The sequence below is a fragment of the Peromyscus eremicus genome, chromosome 19 (genome assembly GCF_949786415.1).
Source record: "Peromyscus eremicus chromosome 19, PerEre_H2_v1, whole genome shotgun sequence".
In the NCBI taxonomy this organism is placed as follows: domain Eukaryota; kingdom Metazoa; phylum Chordata; class Mammalia; order Rodentia; family Cricetidae; genus Peromyscus; species Peromyscus eremicus.
Genome location: NC_081435.1, coordinates 41824677 through 41843784, shown reverse-complemented (window position 1 = coordinate 41843784; position 19108 = coordinate 41824677). Strand labels below are relative to the sequence as shown.

Sequence of the window (19108 nt, the reverse complement as noted above, 5' to 3'; positions counted from 1 at the left end):
AAGGTGCTTGCCGAGCAAACATCTGGACCTGAGTTGGGGTCCCAAGCACCGGTGTCAAAGCTGGGGATGGTGGTGTGCGCCTGTAATCCCAGCACTGGGCGGAGGCAGAGACAGGAGGCTTCCTGGGGCTTGCTGCCCCGCCCCCTAGTCAGTCTGTGAGAGCTCCGGGTTCAGTGAGACACAGAGACCTCCTTTCAGAGTGGATAGTGGCTGTGAGAGATACTGATGTTGACTTCTGCATCCACACACGTGTGTGGACGGACACATACATCCAGAACACAAAGCACAAGCATTTTTAAAAGTGTGATACTTCAGAATGGTTTTGGCTGATTTTGGAAAACTGAATTATGTGGAAACTTGTCGAGAACAGCAGCTTCTTCTAAAGATGACAAGTGTCCAAAGCTTATGGAGCTGCCATGCTCAGCCAAACGAGCATCTGTCCGCCCTTAGTTAAGTACTTAATTAAGCTGTCCACTCCTGTCCCCACCCCCAACTTACCACGTGTTAGGGTGTGTGTAGGCGCCAGTTCTGCAGCATGAGAAGTCTCTGCTGGAGCCCGTGGGTCTCTGCATTCCTTCAGGTGTTTAGCCCTTTGGTCCTTAATTTTTTTTTATCTAGTTGAAAACGGAAAAAGCTTTTCTGTTAATTAGTTAATTTGTTGAATTCTTACGTACTGACCATTTTCTTTTTCCTCCTTTTATGTGTTTTCCAAATGTTCTACCGTAACATGTTTTAGAATATTAATGATACTGTTAATCAGGTTGTACAGTGTCAAGACTTGCATATGATTGCTTTCAAACAGCTACGTAGAACAGCTCTAATATACTTTCTTTTTACATACAGCTTAATGATGCTGAAAACAAGTATAAGGTGTTAGAAAAAGAGTTCCACCAGTTCAAGGATCAACAAAGCAACAATCCAGAAATACGGCTGCAGTCGGAAATAAATCTCCTCACCTTGGAAAAGGTACCTATGTCAACGCCTGTCAGTGTAACGAGCTCCGGTGACCAACTTAAAAAGTCACTAATAATACGCGTGTATGCACTGCTGTGCTGCACTGGTCTAGTGCTAACACATCAGAGAGTGCAAGGTGTGTGTGACGTCGGCTGACTTGCTTTCATGAATAGAATGTTGAGTTGTGAACAGAACTGACTACTATAGGAATAAAGGAATTAAAAAAAAAAAAAAAAAACTGTCAGGGCTGGGCAGTGGTGGCGCACGCCTTTAATCCCAGCCCTTGGGAGGCAGAGACAGGTGATCTCTCTGAGTTCGAGGCCAGCCTGGTGTACAAAGTAAGTTGCAGGACAGCCAGAGCGACACAGAGAACCTCGCAAAAAACCAAACAAACAGAAGGTTAAAGAACCAGATTTAAAATGGGAGTAGGTGTGTTTAGAAGCAAGGTACAGCCCGTGTCCTGTCCCAGTTCACTCAAGTGCCCTGCAGCTGCCATATCTGGGACCTCAGGTCCTCAGGTTCTAGTGCTAAGCTTTCAGTGTGGTGCTCTCTGTGACAGTTCTGTTTGTCTGCATTCTGGATTCGATGTCCTGCACAGGAGCACTCACTTAGAGCAGAGACCCCCATTCCCTAGCCCTTAGCTTAGAAGGAGAAATACTCATTCTGCTTTGTTTTCTGTGGTTCAGATGCAGTCATGCCTGCCATCTATGTTGGAATTCCCCCATGAGCAGAATGTGCAGTGGTCAGGCATTACAAAGTATGAATTCAGGACACCAAGATGAGCAGTGGGAGAAGGTGCCTGTTACCCAGCTTGATGAGCAGAGTGCAAGCTCTAGGGAGGACAGGAATGACTACTGCAAGCTTTCCTTTGGCTTCCACATGTGGGCTCTGGTACACACACACACACACACACACACACACACACACACACACACACACACACACGAGTGAATGCCATGAAGGTGCAGGTACCCACAGAAGTCATAGAGGGCATTTGATCCCTTAGAGCTGGAGTCACAGGTCCTAGGAACTGAATTTAGGTCCTCTGGAAGAGCCGCAGTGCTCTTAACTACTGAGCCATTGCTCCAGCCCCATAAAATATTTTTAAAAATGTGTGAATATCCAACAGCCATCCAAAGGTGGGCATATGCATTGAGATCTGAGAAGAGGAGGAGGCAGCAATGTAGAGCTGTGAGAAGTTGTCCAGGGAGCTCCTTCAGAGGCCCTGAGACGAGAGCTAGAACTCAGAAAGACGGCCAGCCTAGAGTAGAGTGTGTACCAGGTAGGTTTAAAACACTGGCTTCTAAAGCCGTGGCAAGGGAGTTAGGTTTTGTTCTGAGCCGTGCATAATGGCAGTTACCATCTTGGACACACAACCACGTGACTGTCTCCCATTCTGACTCAGCCACTTATGTCACAGTAGATAGCTTCTTCTATTTCATATTTTTTAAACAGGGTTAATAAAATGAACAAAATGCTTAGTGTAGAACCTGGGGCATTTTCTACTTTTATTTAAAATTTGTCTTTTAACATTGTTGTTACTTTTTAATGTTATATCTTATGTTTATAAGTAAAATTGACAAGTTCAAATTTGATGAGGGATGGAATGCAAGCAGAAGGATGCATGGGCCATGAAATGGGTATAAAGCTGATTTTTTCTTCTAGTTTGCATGTCATCATAGTTTTTTTTTTTCTTTTTCTTTCTTTGTTGTTGATAAGTGAATAGAACTTTAATTGATGGTGAAAGAGTAAACCCCCAGTGAAGCTCCTTTGCTTTAGAATAGCCGTTTAACTGCAGAGCAGTTCACTGAGAATTTGTGACTAGGCGGGTGTTTGTCTGAGTGGCTTCCTGAAACTAGCTTTGTGTTTTTGTGAGTTGAGTAGAATAAATGATTTTATTTAAAATGAAAAAAAGTTAAGTAATTTTTTAAAAACAACAAACATAAAAGTAAATGACAGGATACTATTCAAGGGTTTTAAATAGAGGAGCAACGGATCTTCACATTTTGAAAAGAAATCCAACTAGTGTTTAAGAGGATATGAACAGGCCTGACGTGGTGGCACACGCCTTTAATCCTAGTCTCTGGAGGCAGAGGCAGGGGGATCTCTGTGAGTTCAAGGCCAGCCTGGTCTACAGAGTGAGTTCCAGGACAGCCTGGTCTACAGAGTGAGTTCCAGGACAGCCAGAGTTACGTAGTTGAGCCAGAGTTACATTTTCTTTATTTTAAAAAAGGAAAGATATGACCTGCCTCTTTGGAGAAAGACCCAAGTATAATGACCTACTAAAAGTTTTGTGCTGATTGCCTCTGAGTAGTGGTTCTAAACTGTTCACTCTCACAGCCCTTCATACATCCCAGAAAAAAGATACATTTCTTATCTATAGATAAAGTGTTATTAATTAGATAACTGTAGGCTTAAAAAATAAACTGGAAGTGTTTAAAATATAAACCTGAGGTAGGCAAGATGGTTCAGGAGGTAAGAGTGCATGCTACCAAGCTCTACAGCCTGAGCTGGGTCCTTGGACATGTGCAAGGAGAGAACCAAGTCCCAAAAGTTGCCTTCTCACCTTCACATGTACATCCCTCCCCTCCCCTCCCCTCCCTTTCCCCTCCCCCCTCCCCTCCCCTCCCCAAAACACACTCATCAAGGAGTGAAGCAAAGACAGCGATGTCTTAGCAGAATTGTGAAAGTAATTTTGACCTCCTGAAACCTGAGTCCAATCTCTCATTTTGAAGATTCTCATACCTCAGTTATCTCAAAAAACAAAACTCAGTTACTTCCACTGACAGCTACTTTCATACAGTGTTTCTCTTTTTCTCTTTAAAAATAATTTTGTACTTATTTATTTTTATGTGTATGGATGTTACAAGATCCACCATAGAAATAAAACTCAAGTCACTTTTAAACTTCATTTTGCCGGTTTTGCTTAATGGAAAGAATGAGACTCATTAACCACTAAGTATTAAGAATACCAGGAATGAAGGTGTTGAGAAAAATGGCGCCGTGAACTGTCTCTATTAGAACAAAGGCATGCTTCCTGACTGTTTTCAGTGTACAGGAGAACAACTTTTTAGCTTTTCTGGAAATTCCTTGTAAGTCTTTTGAGAACCAGAAGAGGGCACAGTCTTATTTTGAAATCGTAAAGGGATAAGAGCATAGAAATGCCAGCCTGTGAATCAGGGTCTGAACTGGCTCAACAGTCCTCACCAGAGTCTGAGGAAGAGCTTCACTTCTTTTCTTTCTTTTTTTTTTCTTCTTCTTCTTTTTTTCTTTTTTAAGACAGAGTCACTGTTGTAGCTGTGGCTGGCCTTGAACTCAGAGCTCTGCCTGCCTTCGCCCTGTTAGTGCTGGGTTTAAAGGTGTGTGACAACATGCCTGCCTACCTATTCTTAATATAACATATCCATTTTCATCAAAAGAGTCCAAAATGAACACAAAGATAGAGTCTTACCAAATAACTCATGCTTTCTTTTATTATTACAAACATAAATAGTTTGTCGTTTTTTTCAATTGAATTTTGCTGTTGTACATGTACCTGTGTGAGTGCAGGCCACTTGCATGCCGCGGGGCATGTGTGGACGTCAGAAGACAACTTTGGGAGTTGGTTCTCTCCATCCACTGTGGGTTCCAAGGGGTTGGTCTCAACTTTCTCCCTCTGAGCCCTCTCGCCGCACCCCGCCCCAGCCACCCTTTCCATTGTTTGGAAACCGGGTCTTATACTTTATCTCAAGATGGTCTAGTACCCACTTCATAGCCTCAGCTGGCCCAAACTTGGTGTGATCATCCTGGTTGCTGAAATTACAGATGTGAACCATTGCACCCGAGTTTGTGAGTTTTCCTTCACCTGGAAAGAAAATATTCTTTACATAGTTTGTAAATTATTGGGACTTTAAAAACTAAAATATAGAAAGCATATATTTTAGTAGGGCATATAGAGTTTGAAAAATGAACATATTTAGAGAATGCCAGCCTTTTTAGTCATGCTAAAATTTGGGAAGTATTTAAGAACATCATGGTATCTAGTGTGTCACCACTCTTAGACCAAATAGGAAAGACGCAAGAGAGTGAAAGCATATTATCCTTTGGGTACTTTACTTTTAAACCCTGTTGCGTGCTTACAGAGATGACTCAGTAGTAAGTGACCGTGACTAACCTAATCCAAAGGAAACCGTTTGTGTTTCCTATGTAATAGATTGAAGACAGCCTCACCCAGAGGTGAAATCTGAGGTGAACTTTAAGATTTAGGCAAGCAGAAGAGACAAAAGAGAAGAAGAATTGGTAGGCCAGGCAGCGGCGGGGAGGAGGGTTGCTGGACACAGGGACACAAACATGTGGGGCAGTGGGGTTTCCTGTTGAAGAATCCTGAAGAAGTAGGTTGAGCAAAAAGTACAGAAATTATATTTTGGATCTAGGCAAATAGCTGTAGTAAATTTTTCAGCAGAGAGTGAACTGATAATCGCAGTTTGCAGGACTTGCAGACGTATTTAAAACTGGGATGAGACGAGACACTTTCATAGTCCAAGGGAGACTAGAAGAGCTTGGGCCGCTCAGGCGGCATTAGAAATGGAAAGGGAAGTCTGGAAGTGTCTCAAGGGACAAACGGTAGCTCCTTGTGGAGGTTAGACCTGGGAATGGACTAAAGGCAAAAACGAATGCTGTGCCTTTGATAGGGGATTCAGGACATTTGTCTTCTGCAGTCTGGGTTGACTTAGGTCCTGAGCTGTCCCGTTTCAGGGGTATTTAACTTAGCTCATGGTGTGTCACTTCAGTCATGAAACCATGAAACCCTGAATAAAATTACCACCAGTGCAAACCAGGGGTGGTGGCGCACTCCTGTAGTGCCAGCACGTTAGTGCAAGAGGGCAGAAGTCAAGGTCAGTTGATGCACATGGCAAAATCCTGCCTCACAAAAAAAAAAAGGCTTCCAGAAATCACTAACACTAAGGGCTTTTAAGTTGGCTTTTGAATACCCTGAAATTATATTGACAATTTGGAAATCTTCTAAGAATGTATTCTAGAAATGCGATAGATGCTCCCCCAACCACACACACACACCTCAACACTATGGCTGCCTAACAAAGACCTGCATAAATAGACATGTTAACTTGGAAGGGGACTCTCACTGGGTCCCACCCCTAAACAAAGAACTATCGGCACAAAGACTGATGAGAAATGGAGAGACAGCTTTTCCCATGGATGATCCCCCAAATTGATATCCAAGTAGTCACCATAGAACATATACATACAAGCAACATTAAATGGATTCAGCGGATTGTTTTATATATTTATGTATACATACCTACATATATATGTACATATACATATAAACAATAATAGAAAAAGAGGTCATGAATTTGAGAGTGAGTAGAGGGGAGATGGGAACAGTTAGAGGGAGGAAAGGGAAGAGAGAAGTATTGTGATTATATTTTAGTTTTAGTAAATAATAAAATAAAAACCACAAATTTTTGGCTATATGTACTATTCTAGGAATCAGGTCCATATAATTCTTTAGAATCACAAGCACCATATCCTTTAAAAAAAAAAAAATAGGGATTTTCCAGGAAGTTTTTAGGAATAAAAATAACTATATGCAGAATGACACATGTGTTTTAAATTAGCGTATATAACTATAAAAGTATGAATTATTTTTGTATTTATGCAAAACTGATAGAACTGCCTAGTTTTTACTGTTGGAGCAGGTCCATTGGGCCTCATCCTTAGTCTGGTCCAGGATGCAGACCTTGTCCAGGACCCATATGCATGCTCTCAAAGACTGTCTCTACTCCTCTGAGGTACGGCTTGTTGTTAAATTACCAAGTGAAGTATATGAATCACTGGGCATAAGTGGAGGGATTATCTTCAGTAATCTCAGCAATATCATTCAGCTCAAGATGCTTGAGTCTAGTTGGGAAATGTCAACACATCTGAATCCAAGCACTAGGGATTTGTAAAGCAGAGAGACCTCCACTCCAAGGAGTCATATATAACTGCAGAGAATGTTCTGGTCTTTTGTGACAGGGACTTGGCAGTCTGCTTTTCCTGTCATTTTACTTTGCTCTAAATTTTCTAACATTAGAATTTTTATAGTATCTTCATTTTTGTTTTTCTCCTAAAACATTAGGAGTTATATGTATGGGAAAAACTAAACTTGAGTTTAAAAAAAATGAGCAAGTTCAGAGTAACAGTGTTTTCCTGTAATTCAAGCAGATTATTACATTATCACTTAATAGTAAAACTGTCTGCTGGCTGCATGAATTTGTTTGGTACATGGTTTTAAAGCACTGAGTGAGTACATTCCAGAACATAGCCAAGTTGGCTTTAGTTCATGCACAACAGATTGCCTGCTGCAAGCATAAATAACCAGATTTTTAATTGAATCACTTTAGTGTTTTTCTTTATATATTTCAGGAAAGATAGAAAATAAAAGTGAGATGTGTGTTATTAAGGAACATTATTTTTCCTTCTCTTGGGTTTATTTTAACATTCTTAAAATATTTTTACATTTTTGACTTTGCATCTCTTAGTAATTTGCTTTCTGATAAAACACTGCACTGTTTCCAGTGTTCTGTGGTTTTGCCAAAAGTTAAGAAAGTATCTCCCCAGCTCTTCTTATTACAAGACAGAATCCCACCTAATCATAGGCCTTCATAAGGAAAATCAGCCTACTGAGATTAGAGTGCCAGCTGAAGCAGAATGTTAACAGTTAGAGCTGTCTTTTGTTAAAAAAATGAATGTATTTTTCACTCTGTTTAATATACACATTTAAATACATTTATAGTAACTGTCTGGAGGTTAAGACTAATTCAGTTCTTTTTAGTCTAGCCTGCAAGGCAATAAAAATAATACTATATTTTAAACAAGAAAATGTTCATGTGCCATAATATTTATAGTAAATTATATAACAGCTTTAGACTGTGTCATATGTCACGCTGTATAAACTCTTTTCTTAAGCCCGACTCTTTGTATATATTATCTTTCAGTGATTGCACACAGTGGTATAGTGTTTCACTTGATATGATTTTAATCACTGTTAGGTTGAACTTGAAAGAAAGTTGGAATCTGCAACCAAGTCTAAACTACATTACAAGCAGCAGTGGGGACGAGCTTTGAAAGAACTTGCCAGACTCAAGCAGGTATGTGGCTGGGAGCGGACTCTGTCTTTGTAAGTTTCCTGTGTGACATGGCCTATGTTAGAAGTCTGCAGTGGGATCACTGGTGCTGTGGGATCGCTGGTGCTGTGGGATCGCTGGTGCTGTGGGATCGCTGCTGCTGTGGGGTCGCTGCTGCTATGGTCTAAGAACATGGCTGTTCGGGTTTGTTTGTTAATGTGTTATATGCAGAATCCTCTTCATAATTAAAAGCTGAAACTTTGATATTTTTTATTTTTAGTTGTCAGCTACCTTGTTGGAAATAATCAACTTAATTTCACATTTGAACAACCGCTTCTTCCCTTAGAACTCATTTTTTTATTAGGACTTCACTGAAGGGGACAATTTTGGGAGAAACTAAATTTACCATTTAACATTTCAGAGCATATTTTAAAATGATTTTCGTAGGAAGACACAATTACTCAACCATGAAAGTTGTCACAGGGAGTTTTACATCATTTTAGGTATAAAAGACTTGATACTTTTCTGAAAATCCTTGTTGACATTTTCCCTTCCTGGACAAGAAAGTTATTTTCATGAGAAATTTATCTTAAAGTGGGCCATAGTTTTTTCAAATTCTTAAGATCCAAGAAAACATGAATGAGACTTACTTGAATATAATTTATTGGGCCTATTAAAAAATCATGAATGGTTAATTTACTCTTAACTTAAAAGAAATCAGCTTCATTTCTGAATGAAATTGTTATAGAATGTCTTTCAGATTTATATATATATATTTTTAGTACGTTTCCATAACATATCAAATACTATTCAATATCTTTGTGGTATTATGCTAATGCTTAGGATCTTTTTAGAGTACTACCAGACTATATGGGAATTAAAAGTAATAGACCACGTATGCCATTGTAGCTCATAGCTGTTTTCAGATTGTATGCATTACAGGTAGATATCAAAGTACTAGATAGTACACAGAATGGATATACTCAAGTTGTGTATCCTTTATTTGAAATTGTTTGGACCAGAAATATTTTGGATTTCAGTATTTTTTCATATTTTATAATATTTGTATATGTGTAATGAGATATCTTGAATGTTATGCTCAAACATAAACACAAAATCTACTTGTGTTTCAGTTGTACATTAATTATATAGCCAGAAGGTAATTTTTTTCTTTTTACAGTGTTTTTAAGTATGCCTGTCTCCTGACCATGGTAGTCCCATCATGCATGCTTTAGCGTAAAAAGTTTTGGATTTTAGAGTCTTTTACATTTTGCATTTTCAAATTAGCAGTGTATTATTTTAATGCTGGTGGGACTAGCATGGGCATGTTGCACAGTAATAAGATCCTCCTAAACTCAAGACACTATGTTCAGTGTCTATACATAGGTAAGACATGGGCCTCGCCCTCAGGGAGCTGAGAATTCGGTAATAAGGAAGAAACAGTTGTAACCGTTGCCTGAGCACCATACAGAAAAGAAAATTACCTGTTATGACTTAGGGATGGTGTCTGGCGTCAGAAGGGCAGGGTTTCCGATGGACCTCTGGAGAAGAGTCATTAGGATATTAATAGTAAAACTGGTTGTGACACAGCAAAGTAGTAGTTGCTATAGTGACTACAGTGGTTATTGCAAAGAAGTGAAGAGAGCCTTTTAAAAAGGAGAGGAGGGCCCATTTTAAAGGATATTTCCAATAACAAAGCTTGGAACTTCAATTGTAGTGATAGAGATGTAACAAGAAGATTCTGTGGAAGATGATGCTCAGCCATAGATTCTGGGAAGGTTTTCCAATTTGAGAAATACAATTCAAGAAGCTAATTGGAGCCAAGTATGCAGTGCATACCTGTAATCCCAGCGTTCTGGGGGTTGAGGCTGGAGGACTGCTGAATAGAAGGCTGGTCTGGATTACACAGTGAGTTCCAGGCCAGCCAGGGTTTCACAACGTGACTCTTTCCCAATCGGAGCAGAGGAAGGACATAAGGTTGGTAAACATGAGAGGGCACTTTAGTTTTTTGATTTAGAAATATGCAAGCAGCCAGAAATATACATCTTTTTGGAATCTGACTGAACTCAAGCGAGGGGGTCCTTGGCAAGGGAGTGATCTGATGATGATATGTTGGGGTTTTCTGAGGGCCTAGTACTGCCCTGTGCTAACTAAATCTCAGTTTGTTCTCATTTTCAATTCTAAACTCCTTGGATAGCAGATCATATTCCCATTTTACAGATGAAGAAATGAGAGTTAGTGTTGTCATGGATGCTCTCAGAGACACTAAAGTCCAGGCTCTTTCCTGTTACATTTCAGTGCGTAGATGACAAGCGTTTCCCACAAAAGCGCTGGAGCAGAAGTGATGAGTTGGCACATCTGGTTGAGGAAGAAGCAGTTAGGCTTCAGAAAGTCATGATGCTGGTACTCAGAAGTGTGGGGAGGAGACCTTGTGGGACAGGGGACAGGGAGGGTGATGAGAGAAGTAGTTAAAGTAACCACTGCTTCTGAAAGGGCCTCTCCCTACATTGCCCCAGGCTGGCCTTGAATTTACAATGCTCCTGCCTCAGCCTCCCAAGTAGTTGGAATTATGGGCAGAAGCCAGCGCATCAGGCTGAAGTAGTTTTTTTGTTTGTTTTGTTTTTGTTTTGTAACCTTGGCTGTCCTGGAACTCCCTCTGTAGACCAGGCTGGCCTCGAACTCTGAGATCTACCTGCCTACTAAGTGCTAGGATTAAAGGTGTGCAGCACCACCACCACCCAGCTAACTGAAGTAGTTTTTAAAAATGTAAGTTATGCTTTAACATCTAAATTCCTGGTTCTTCGTTCCTTTTACATTGGGATGTAGAGGTTGCTCCGTTGAAAAGGATATTGAGTATGTGAGGGTGTGGCGGCCCTTGCCATCTTCCTAGCACTAGAGAGGTAAAGGCAAGAATTCAGGCTTTTTCCTTGACTCTATAGCGAGTCCAAGGTCAGCCCGGACTATGAGAAACCTTGTCTCAAAAGGAGAAGGTGGGGGAGGGGGGCCTGAGGAGCTGAGCCTGGACACCAGCACCCATCTGAAAAGGGCCAGGTGCTGCAAGCACCCGTTACTCCGGCCCTGGAGAAGCTCCTATGAGGGTCACAGTGCTCTGGCCAGCTAGTCTAGCCAAATTGGCAAGCTCCAGGTTCATTTTGAGAGACTGTCCCAAAGAAGTAAGATAGAGAATGATTGAGGAAGACACTGGTGTCCACCTCTGGCCTCCACAGAATGCATGCATGGAAACACACTCTAAAACAGGAACAAGAACAAAGCCAAGGATTATGAAATCTTCCCACTCCTCAAACTCCTCATTGCTAATCCTACATCCTCACATTTGTGTCTTCTAGATCTTCTCATTTACTCTGTTTTCTAGTTATTCTTTCTCCCTGGGCATTTTCACTCTCTGGCTTAAAAAAAATTGGCAAAATAATTTTTATTATTTGTTCCCAATAAGAGAGGATATCACATTCAGTTTCTTTCTTTCTTTTTTTTTTTTCTTTTTTTTTCCGTGACTGAACCAAAGTGCTAGGCAATCACTCTACCACTGAGCTAAATCCCCAACCCCACATTCAGTTTCTTTCTCTTGCGTTGTTGTAAATTTATTAAGGAAAGAAAACTGTTGAGTTAATATTTCTCCAAAACTTAGTCCATTAAACTGAAAGCAACCGTCTCGGTGCTGGGGAGAGGACACACTGGGTAAGCACACTGGCTCTGCATGTGAGAACCTGAGTTTACATCCTCAGCACCATGTAAAAAGCTGGGCATGGCCGTGTGTACCAGGAACCCCAGCTTTGGTGGGAGCAGACAAGCCCATCCTGGGAGCTGGCTGGCCAGCAAGCCTTAACCAAAACAGTGAATTCTGTTGGTTGAGCGAGATACCCTGTCTCATCGCATAAGGCAGAGAGCACCAGAGGAAGACAGCCAGTTCCCCACGTGAGTGCATAGGCGTGGGTATCTACGCCCATGTATGCATCTCACACACACAGCTAATACATACATAATAAATACTAATTTAAAAATAGCAGTCTCTGAGTGAGTGCAGTGTGTTTAGTACTTTCTCATTTTAGACTAATTTTATCCCTTATCCTGTAAACTTTCTGCTTTAGAAACAACATTATAAACAACTTTTGAGGTCACTAGGAACCTTTGATGTTTTGCAGACCATACTGAGATGCAATAATTTAAGAAAAGCAATAGCCCTTGGGGTCTTCATAGTGAATTATGCTGTGCCACTAACTGTTTTTGCAAGATTAAAATTAATAACTTCATTAAATTGGCACATTTCACATGTGTGAAAATTCTAATTTTTTTCCCTAAAACTCTTTATTAGAAACATATTTATTTTGTGTTTGAATATAAAATTGGAAGTGTCTTTCTGCTTTTGTTCAGAGAATTGTTTGTGCAACTTTTTTGTTTAAATTGGATTAGTACCATGTTAATTTTACATTGCCTCTGGTGAATAGCCACGAGGCTATAATCTCTGCCAGTAATTTGTCATATCAAATCCCTCTGGAGGGCCATAGAAAACATTCGTATAGTGCGGATTAGACGGTGAAAGCCATATCTTAGATTGTTAATAAATGTTAATGACAAAACCCAGCTGGTAAGTCTTGGAAATAAGATCTAATGCTTGGTGCCCATTGCCAGAACAATGTTTAAAGAGAGATTTCCATTACTCAGAGGTGACCTGGTAGAGTCAATTTGTGAATTAAAAAATTGTAACCTTCTAATTGTTTAGAAGAAAACTTTCCTTCTCATTCTCAGCCTCAATCCAAGTTGGAAGTTTTCTAATTTTTTTTTCGTAATTTATGGCAACAGCTGTAATAAGTAAATAAATTTGACATGAAGTGAGTCCCCATTTAAAAATAAGGAAACAATACTCTTTTATTCTGGGTTTGGTTCTTGAGACATTAGGAGTACTTGTTTGACATGCAGGGGCGATTTAGTTTCTTTTTCCCTCTTTGTGAAAATGTGCTGCAGAACTATTTTTAAACTGGTATCTAAGTAAATGCTTGAATACCTAAGATTGCCTGCCACTGCCACAATGTCGATCTGTAAGCGGACTAAAAAACTACCATTGTTTAAAAATTAGTGAATCATTGTTATGAAATAGGAATTAGTCATAAAAATTTAACATTTTCACTCTGTTACATATTTAAAACTCCTGTATGTTTGTTCCCAGGACAGGAAACAGAGCTAAGACTTTATTTAGTAGCACGTGGGTCCCTTACCATATTTGTGCACAGTAGATGTGTTTAAAACTAAGCCAATATATTTAGTTAAAGCAACGCAGACTTCATCGGCTGACATCAGCACTATCTTGTCCAGCCTCCTGCGTATCCACTCGGAGTAATTAATTTGATTAATTTATAAGTAATTTAGCCAAGGATGGGGATGTAAATCTTTGTTTAAGAAAACAGTTGGAGGTCCAAGTCTTGGTTAAAAACTGTGTCTTGAAACCATCCAGGCCCTCCTACTGACTTGTCAGCTCTGGGTTATTTTCAGAAAACTTGACTTGAGCTCCTTAGCTTAGTTCTGCGTTTTTCCCACAGACTTGGATGGTATGTGTGAGTGGGAGAGTAAGTAGTGGCCACTTTGTAGCCGCTGTTTAGTCTAGTGTATGCATGTTTACATCTCCTTTCTGGATTTATAGGCAGCCAGGGCAAAATAAAGATTATACTCACTTGATTGAGGAGCCTTTAGCCCAGAGCACCTGGCAGTGGGAAGCACTGGCCAAAGCCCTTGTTTCTGCAGATTTTGCATGCATATGTAATTATTAACAATATGGCATGCTTGCTTTAAAAGGCAGGGTGTTTGAAAGATTTTTTGGTGTGTTGGGAGGTGTTGTTAAGTTCATTTTCCGAACAACTTCAGTAGCCTGAAGTTAAATAGTCAACTTCTGTTCTTTTTTTTTTCCTCCCTGTAGTCATATTTTTTCTCAGTATTTAAAAACAGTGCAAATTTTGCCAGTTGAGGTGGTACATATTTGTAATCCCAGCATTCAGGAGGCAGAGGCAAGAGGATCAGTCACCACAAGTGCCAGGCTGGACAGGACTACACAGTGAGAACACACAGTGAGAGCACGCAGTGAGAGCACACCACAGTGAGAGCACACCACAGTGAGAGCACACCACAGTGAGAGTACACACAACACACACACAGAGCACACCACAATGAGAGCACACAGTGAGAACACACCACAGTGAGAGCACACCACAGTGAGAGCACACCACAGTGAGAACACACAGTGAGAGCGCACACACAGAACACACACACAGTGAGAGCACACAGTGAGAACACACCACAGTGAGAGCACACCACAGTGAGAACACACAGTGAGAGCGCACACACAGAACACACACACAGTGAGAGCACACAGTGAGAACACACCACAGTGAGAGCACACCACAGTGAGAACAGACCACAGTAAGAACACACCGTGAGAGCGCACACACAGAACACACACACAGTGAGAGCACACAGTGAGAACACTGGCTCAAACAACTAGAGATGTAGCACCCTATAACATAAAAGTGAAATCAACAATAATCTTATCTCCTCCCCATCTAGAGATTATCATTTACTGTATTTTTGCCCACATATTTTTCCTTTCTTAAAATAATTTCTCTAAGGAATGTATTTATGGGTAGGCGTGTACACCCATGCTTGCACCTATGAAAGCCCCATACAAAGGTCACACATCATCTTTGATTGTTCTCCATTTCTATTGAGACAGGGTCTCTCAGTGAACTTGGAGCTCACCAACTGGCTAGCCCGGCAGTCAGTGAACCGCTGGGATCCTCCTGTCTCCGACTTCCCAGCACCGTGGCACACAGCCGTGCTTAGCTTTTAATGTAGAGAATGGGAGTGCCATGCACATCCTTAGGCTTGTGCATTGAGCACTGTACACACTGAGCTTCTCCATACACACCCAGCTTCTCTGTACACACCGAGCTTCTCCCCCACTTATTTTTTAAACTGTGCCTTTCTCAGCTCTGCCTTCCTGCTTTCTTGTGAGTACTGTTATCCTGAATTTTAACAGTTATGATTGATCTGCTTTTCTTTTTAATTTCAGCACATAAAACATTTTTAAAATATATCCAGGTAAGCCTGGTGGCATAGAGCTGTAACCTCAACTCCTCGTGAGGATGAGGCAGGAAGATGAATGCAAGGCCAGCCTGAGCAAGTTAGTAAGACCTTGCCTCAGTGAGTGGCCCTGTCTCAAGGCTGTAAGGAGGAGAGTGAAGGAGCGGCATAGCCAGCCTCTTCCAACATCTCTGCATGGGCAGTCACACACAAAATGAGTAAAAGAACTGGGAATACACTGGTATAAAGTGATTGCCCAGCACGGTGGGGCTTCCATGTTTAATGCCTAACACGGGGCAGTTTTGAAATTTTAAAAACCGTTGTAAACAGCATTATTTATCTTCATGAAATAGTTCCATGGAGTAGCCTTGCAGGAAGACACCACAGTTGTGCAGGTTTTATACATAATCTTTGGTGAATCTCCTTTTACAGGTTTCCTTATGGTAAGGCAGTCCTCAGCAGTTCTCACACAAGTAACAGTTTTCAGATAGAATTTCAGACACCAGGAGAATGCGTTCACTTCTTCTTTAGGCTTTACTAAGTGTTGCTCGGTTTCCTCCTGACGTGGCTGTGCTAATTTTAAATTTCAAGCAGTTGTACTGGGCTGCAGATGTGGCTTGGGGAGAGCGCTTGCCTAGTATGTATGTGTAAGGCAAGCTCCAGCCCCAGTACCACAGACACCAGCAACAGCAGCACACGATGATGATTCTCTTCACACTGTTGCCAATACATGCCTACTGTTAGACGGCTGCAAACGTTCAGTTTGGTAAAGTTGAAATAATGTTATTTTGTGTCTTCAGTTTTACTCTCCTCCTCACTAATGACTTATTAGCGTCTTTTTGATGTGTTTGTTGGCCAGAGTCCTAATCAGTGGAAACCTGACTGTCGTTTGTTTGATAGAAATGTACCAGGTGATCTAGATTTTGGAGTCATTAGACAAGAAGTCTGGACTGCTACAGTTGCTGTACTCTAGAAAACAGGTGACACAGTGGAGCGATCAGAACGAGAATCAAGAGCAGAGTATAAACGTGACAGAAACGGGATATGGTCATTAGAAGATAGGGCGATAAACATTGTTCCGACTGAAGTAGGGAGAATAAATAGTCATTACAGCCAAGAAAGAGCATCAAGTATAGGTTAAGGGCTGGGGAGATGTCTTCATGTGTAAGCATAGCTATCTGTATGTACGTGCATATCTGTGTGTGTGTGTGTGTGTGTGTGTGTGTGTGTGTGTGTGTGTGTATAGATATAATCTCAAAAACCAAGGAGATCTTTAAATGCCAGACAGATGAGTGCATAGGAAGCCATACCTATAAGCATCATAAGAAAACTGCCCCAAAGCAAAGCAGCTTATTGAAGGCTGTCCTAGGGGGTGGGTAGGTAGGAGCACACTTCCACTGAGCAAAGATAAGAGCAGCAGGTGACCGTTTTGTGTGTTTTTTGTTTTTAGAAACAGGGTTTCTCTATGTAACGGCCCTGGAAGTCCTAGGACTTGCTCTATAGACCAGGCTGGCCTCGAACTCACAGAGATTGTAGTTTAGAATGTGCCCTGCTCACAGGGATACTGAGCTGGAAACATTAATAAAATTCAATAACATGGGACATTTCTTAAGTAGTTTACTTCTAATAACCCATTGTAAATTCAAGCCATGGTAAGATTAGAAAATATTTGAACTCAAAATAATTAAAATGCAATATAATAAAATGTAGTATATCAGAGCAGGAAATTTGTGAAGGGGGATGTGCTTCGAGAGAAATTTAACCATAGCTGCACTACAAAATAAGAAGAGTAATTACCCTCCATGCATGAGGACCTGCATTTGAACGCCATCACTCATATAAAAAACCTGGCATGGTAGTATGTGCTTATAATCCCAGCACTGGGGAGGGAGGCAGAGACGGGCAGCTCCTTGTGCCACACCAACCAGATAGACCTACCTATCACTGAATCCCAAGTATCAGTATCAGCTCAAAAACAAGGTCCCTGAACAACACCCCAGGTTTACACCCACATGCGGGTACGCATGCACTCCCCCACACAAAGTCAGAAGTTGTTTCTTTGAGAGGAAGTCTTTAGAAAAGACAGGCTCCCTGTCGACAGCAGAGTGTTAGAAGGGAGAAAGGACTCCAGATCCAACCGGCATATGAAGAGATTAGGATGCTGTAAATAAGTGCAAGTGAATATGATGAACAACCTACAGAAATGACTCAAGAATTAAAAGTAATTGTATGGCTGGGCGGTGGTGGCGCAAGCCTTTAATCCCAGCACTTGGAAGGCAGAGGCAGGCGGATCTCTGTGAGTTCGAGGCCAGCCTGGTCTACAGAGTGAGATCCAGGACAGGCACCAAAACTACATGGAGAAACCCTGTCTCAAAAAATTAAAAAAAAAAAAAAACTTGCCTCAAACATTTGAATTTAAGTGAGCAGTGTAAGAATAACCATAACTCCACAACTCCGCAGACTATTTTTAAAAAATCTTTTATAAGAGACCACAGAATAATGACCATGATCCTAAATCTTAAAATTAATCTATATGGGCTTAGAAATTACAAAAGCAAACCTAGCCAGTTAGTCTGAATTAGGTACAAGACCTGGAAGGGTCACACCCTGGGTTGCTCAGGAAACAAAGAGGTTATTTACTACTTAAAAACAATACAGAAGGGCAAAGCATGGTGCTGCCTGCCTTTAATCCTGGCACTCTGAAGGCAGAGGCAGGCCGATCTCTCTCTGTCAGTTCAAGACCAGCCAGGTCTACATAGGGAGTTCCAGGACAGCCAGGACTATGTCGAGAGACCCTGTCTTTAAAAATAAACAATGCAGGAGGTAAAGTCATAAGATCATGAGTAGCTGTAGAAAGAATCCGCAGGCATTCACAATAATATGAAGTGAACTAAGAACAAAGGGACATTTCTTAATTTAATGTTCACATTAAACCTACAAAAAGCTTCTTAAAAATTTGAATTTTTAGCCAGGCGGTGGTGGTGCACGCCTTTAATCTCAGCACTTGGGAGGCAGAGGCAGGTGGATCTCTGTGAGTTCGGGGCCAGCCTGGTCTTCAAAGCAAGTTTCAGGAAAGGCGCAAAGCTACACAGAGAAACCCTGTTTTGAAAAGAAAAAAAAAAAATGAATTTCTCCTCTAGAACTCCATTTTCTACTGACAGTATGTTGGAAAATGTTCCAGTGTCATAAGAAAGAGAGCTGGGGGGGGGGGGGGCAGGAGGGGTTGCTGGAGAGATGTCTCAGTGGTTAAGAGTACTTGGCTGCTCTTCAAGAGGTTCCGAGTTCAATTCCCAGCAACCACATGCCGGCTTGCAGCCATCTCTAGTGAGATCAGATTCCTCCTCCTGGTGTGCATGGAGACAGAGCACTCATACATATAAAATACATGAATAAAAGAAAGAGAGCTAGGGATATAGAGGGGATGGTGCGTGCCATCCCTAGTGGTTACCGAGGAGAGAGAGGAAGGAGAGATGTCCTAACTGGAAAGGGAAAATAAGGTTGCTGCTGGTATTCATGGGAGACACAGATGTACAAATGCCCTCGATGGACAGGCCATCACATGCGGAAAACACTGTGGGTCAGTGTGTTGTGCACCTTACCTGCTAACAACACAGCTCTGCAACAGTGGAGTGTTGGTCATTTACCCTCCTGATCCTGAGACCGAGGCGAGTAGCTGTCCCCAAGTCCCAAGTACTGAGTGTGTCTTTTGTAGCCCTGTAAAGTCAAGGACTACTTCAGCAGTCACGTGTACTTAGGGTCTCTGAACACACTTTTTGGTTTTCTATCAGAAGTAGCCAAGTTTACCAAGTGCTCTGGGGCTGTCTATGAAAAAAAGTTTCTCTACCAGAGGACATTAGTCAGCGAAAGAAGTATAAAACCTCTGGCTTCAGAAGCATTTATAGTCACATAGGAGTGCAGTTTAAAAGTCATTATCCTTAGCATACAGAGAACTAGAGAGA

General features: G+C 41.3%; 1 protein-coding gene across 1 annotated transcript in view; it reads left to right on the top strand.

The window, feature by feature from the left end:
• Positions 1-19108, top strand: part of Cep120 (centrosomal protein 120) — a 66363-nt gene that overhangs the window by 38855 nt on the left and 8400 nt on the right. The window contains exons 18-19 of the mRNA XM_059245892.1: positions 844-966; positions 7989-8087. Of these exons, the coding sequence (XP_059101875.1) occupies positions 844-966; positions 7989-8087 (222 nt within the window). The remainder of the gene's footprint in view (positions 1-843; positions 967-7988; positions 8088-19108) is intronic.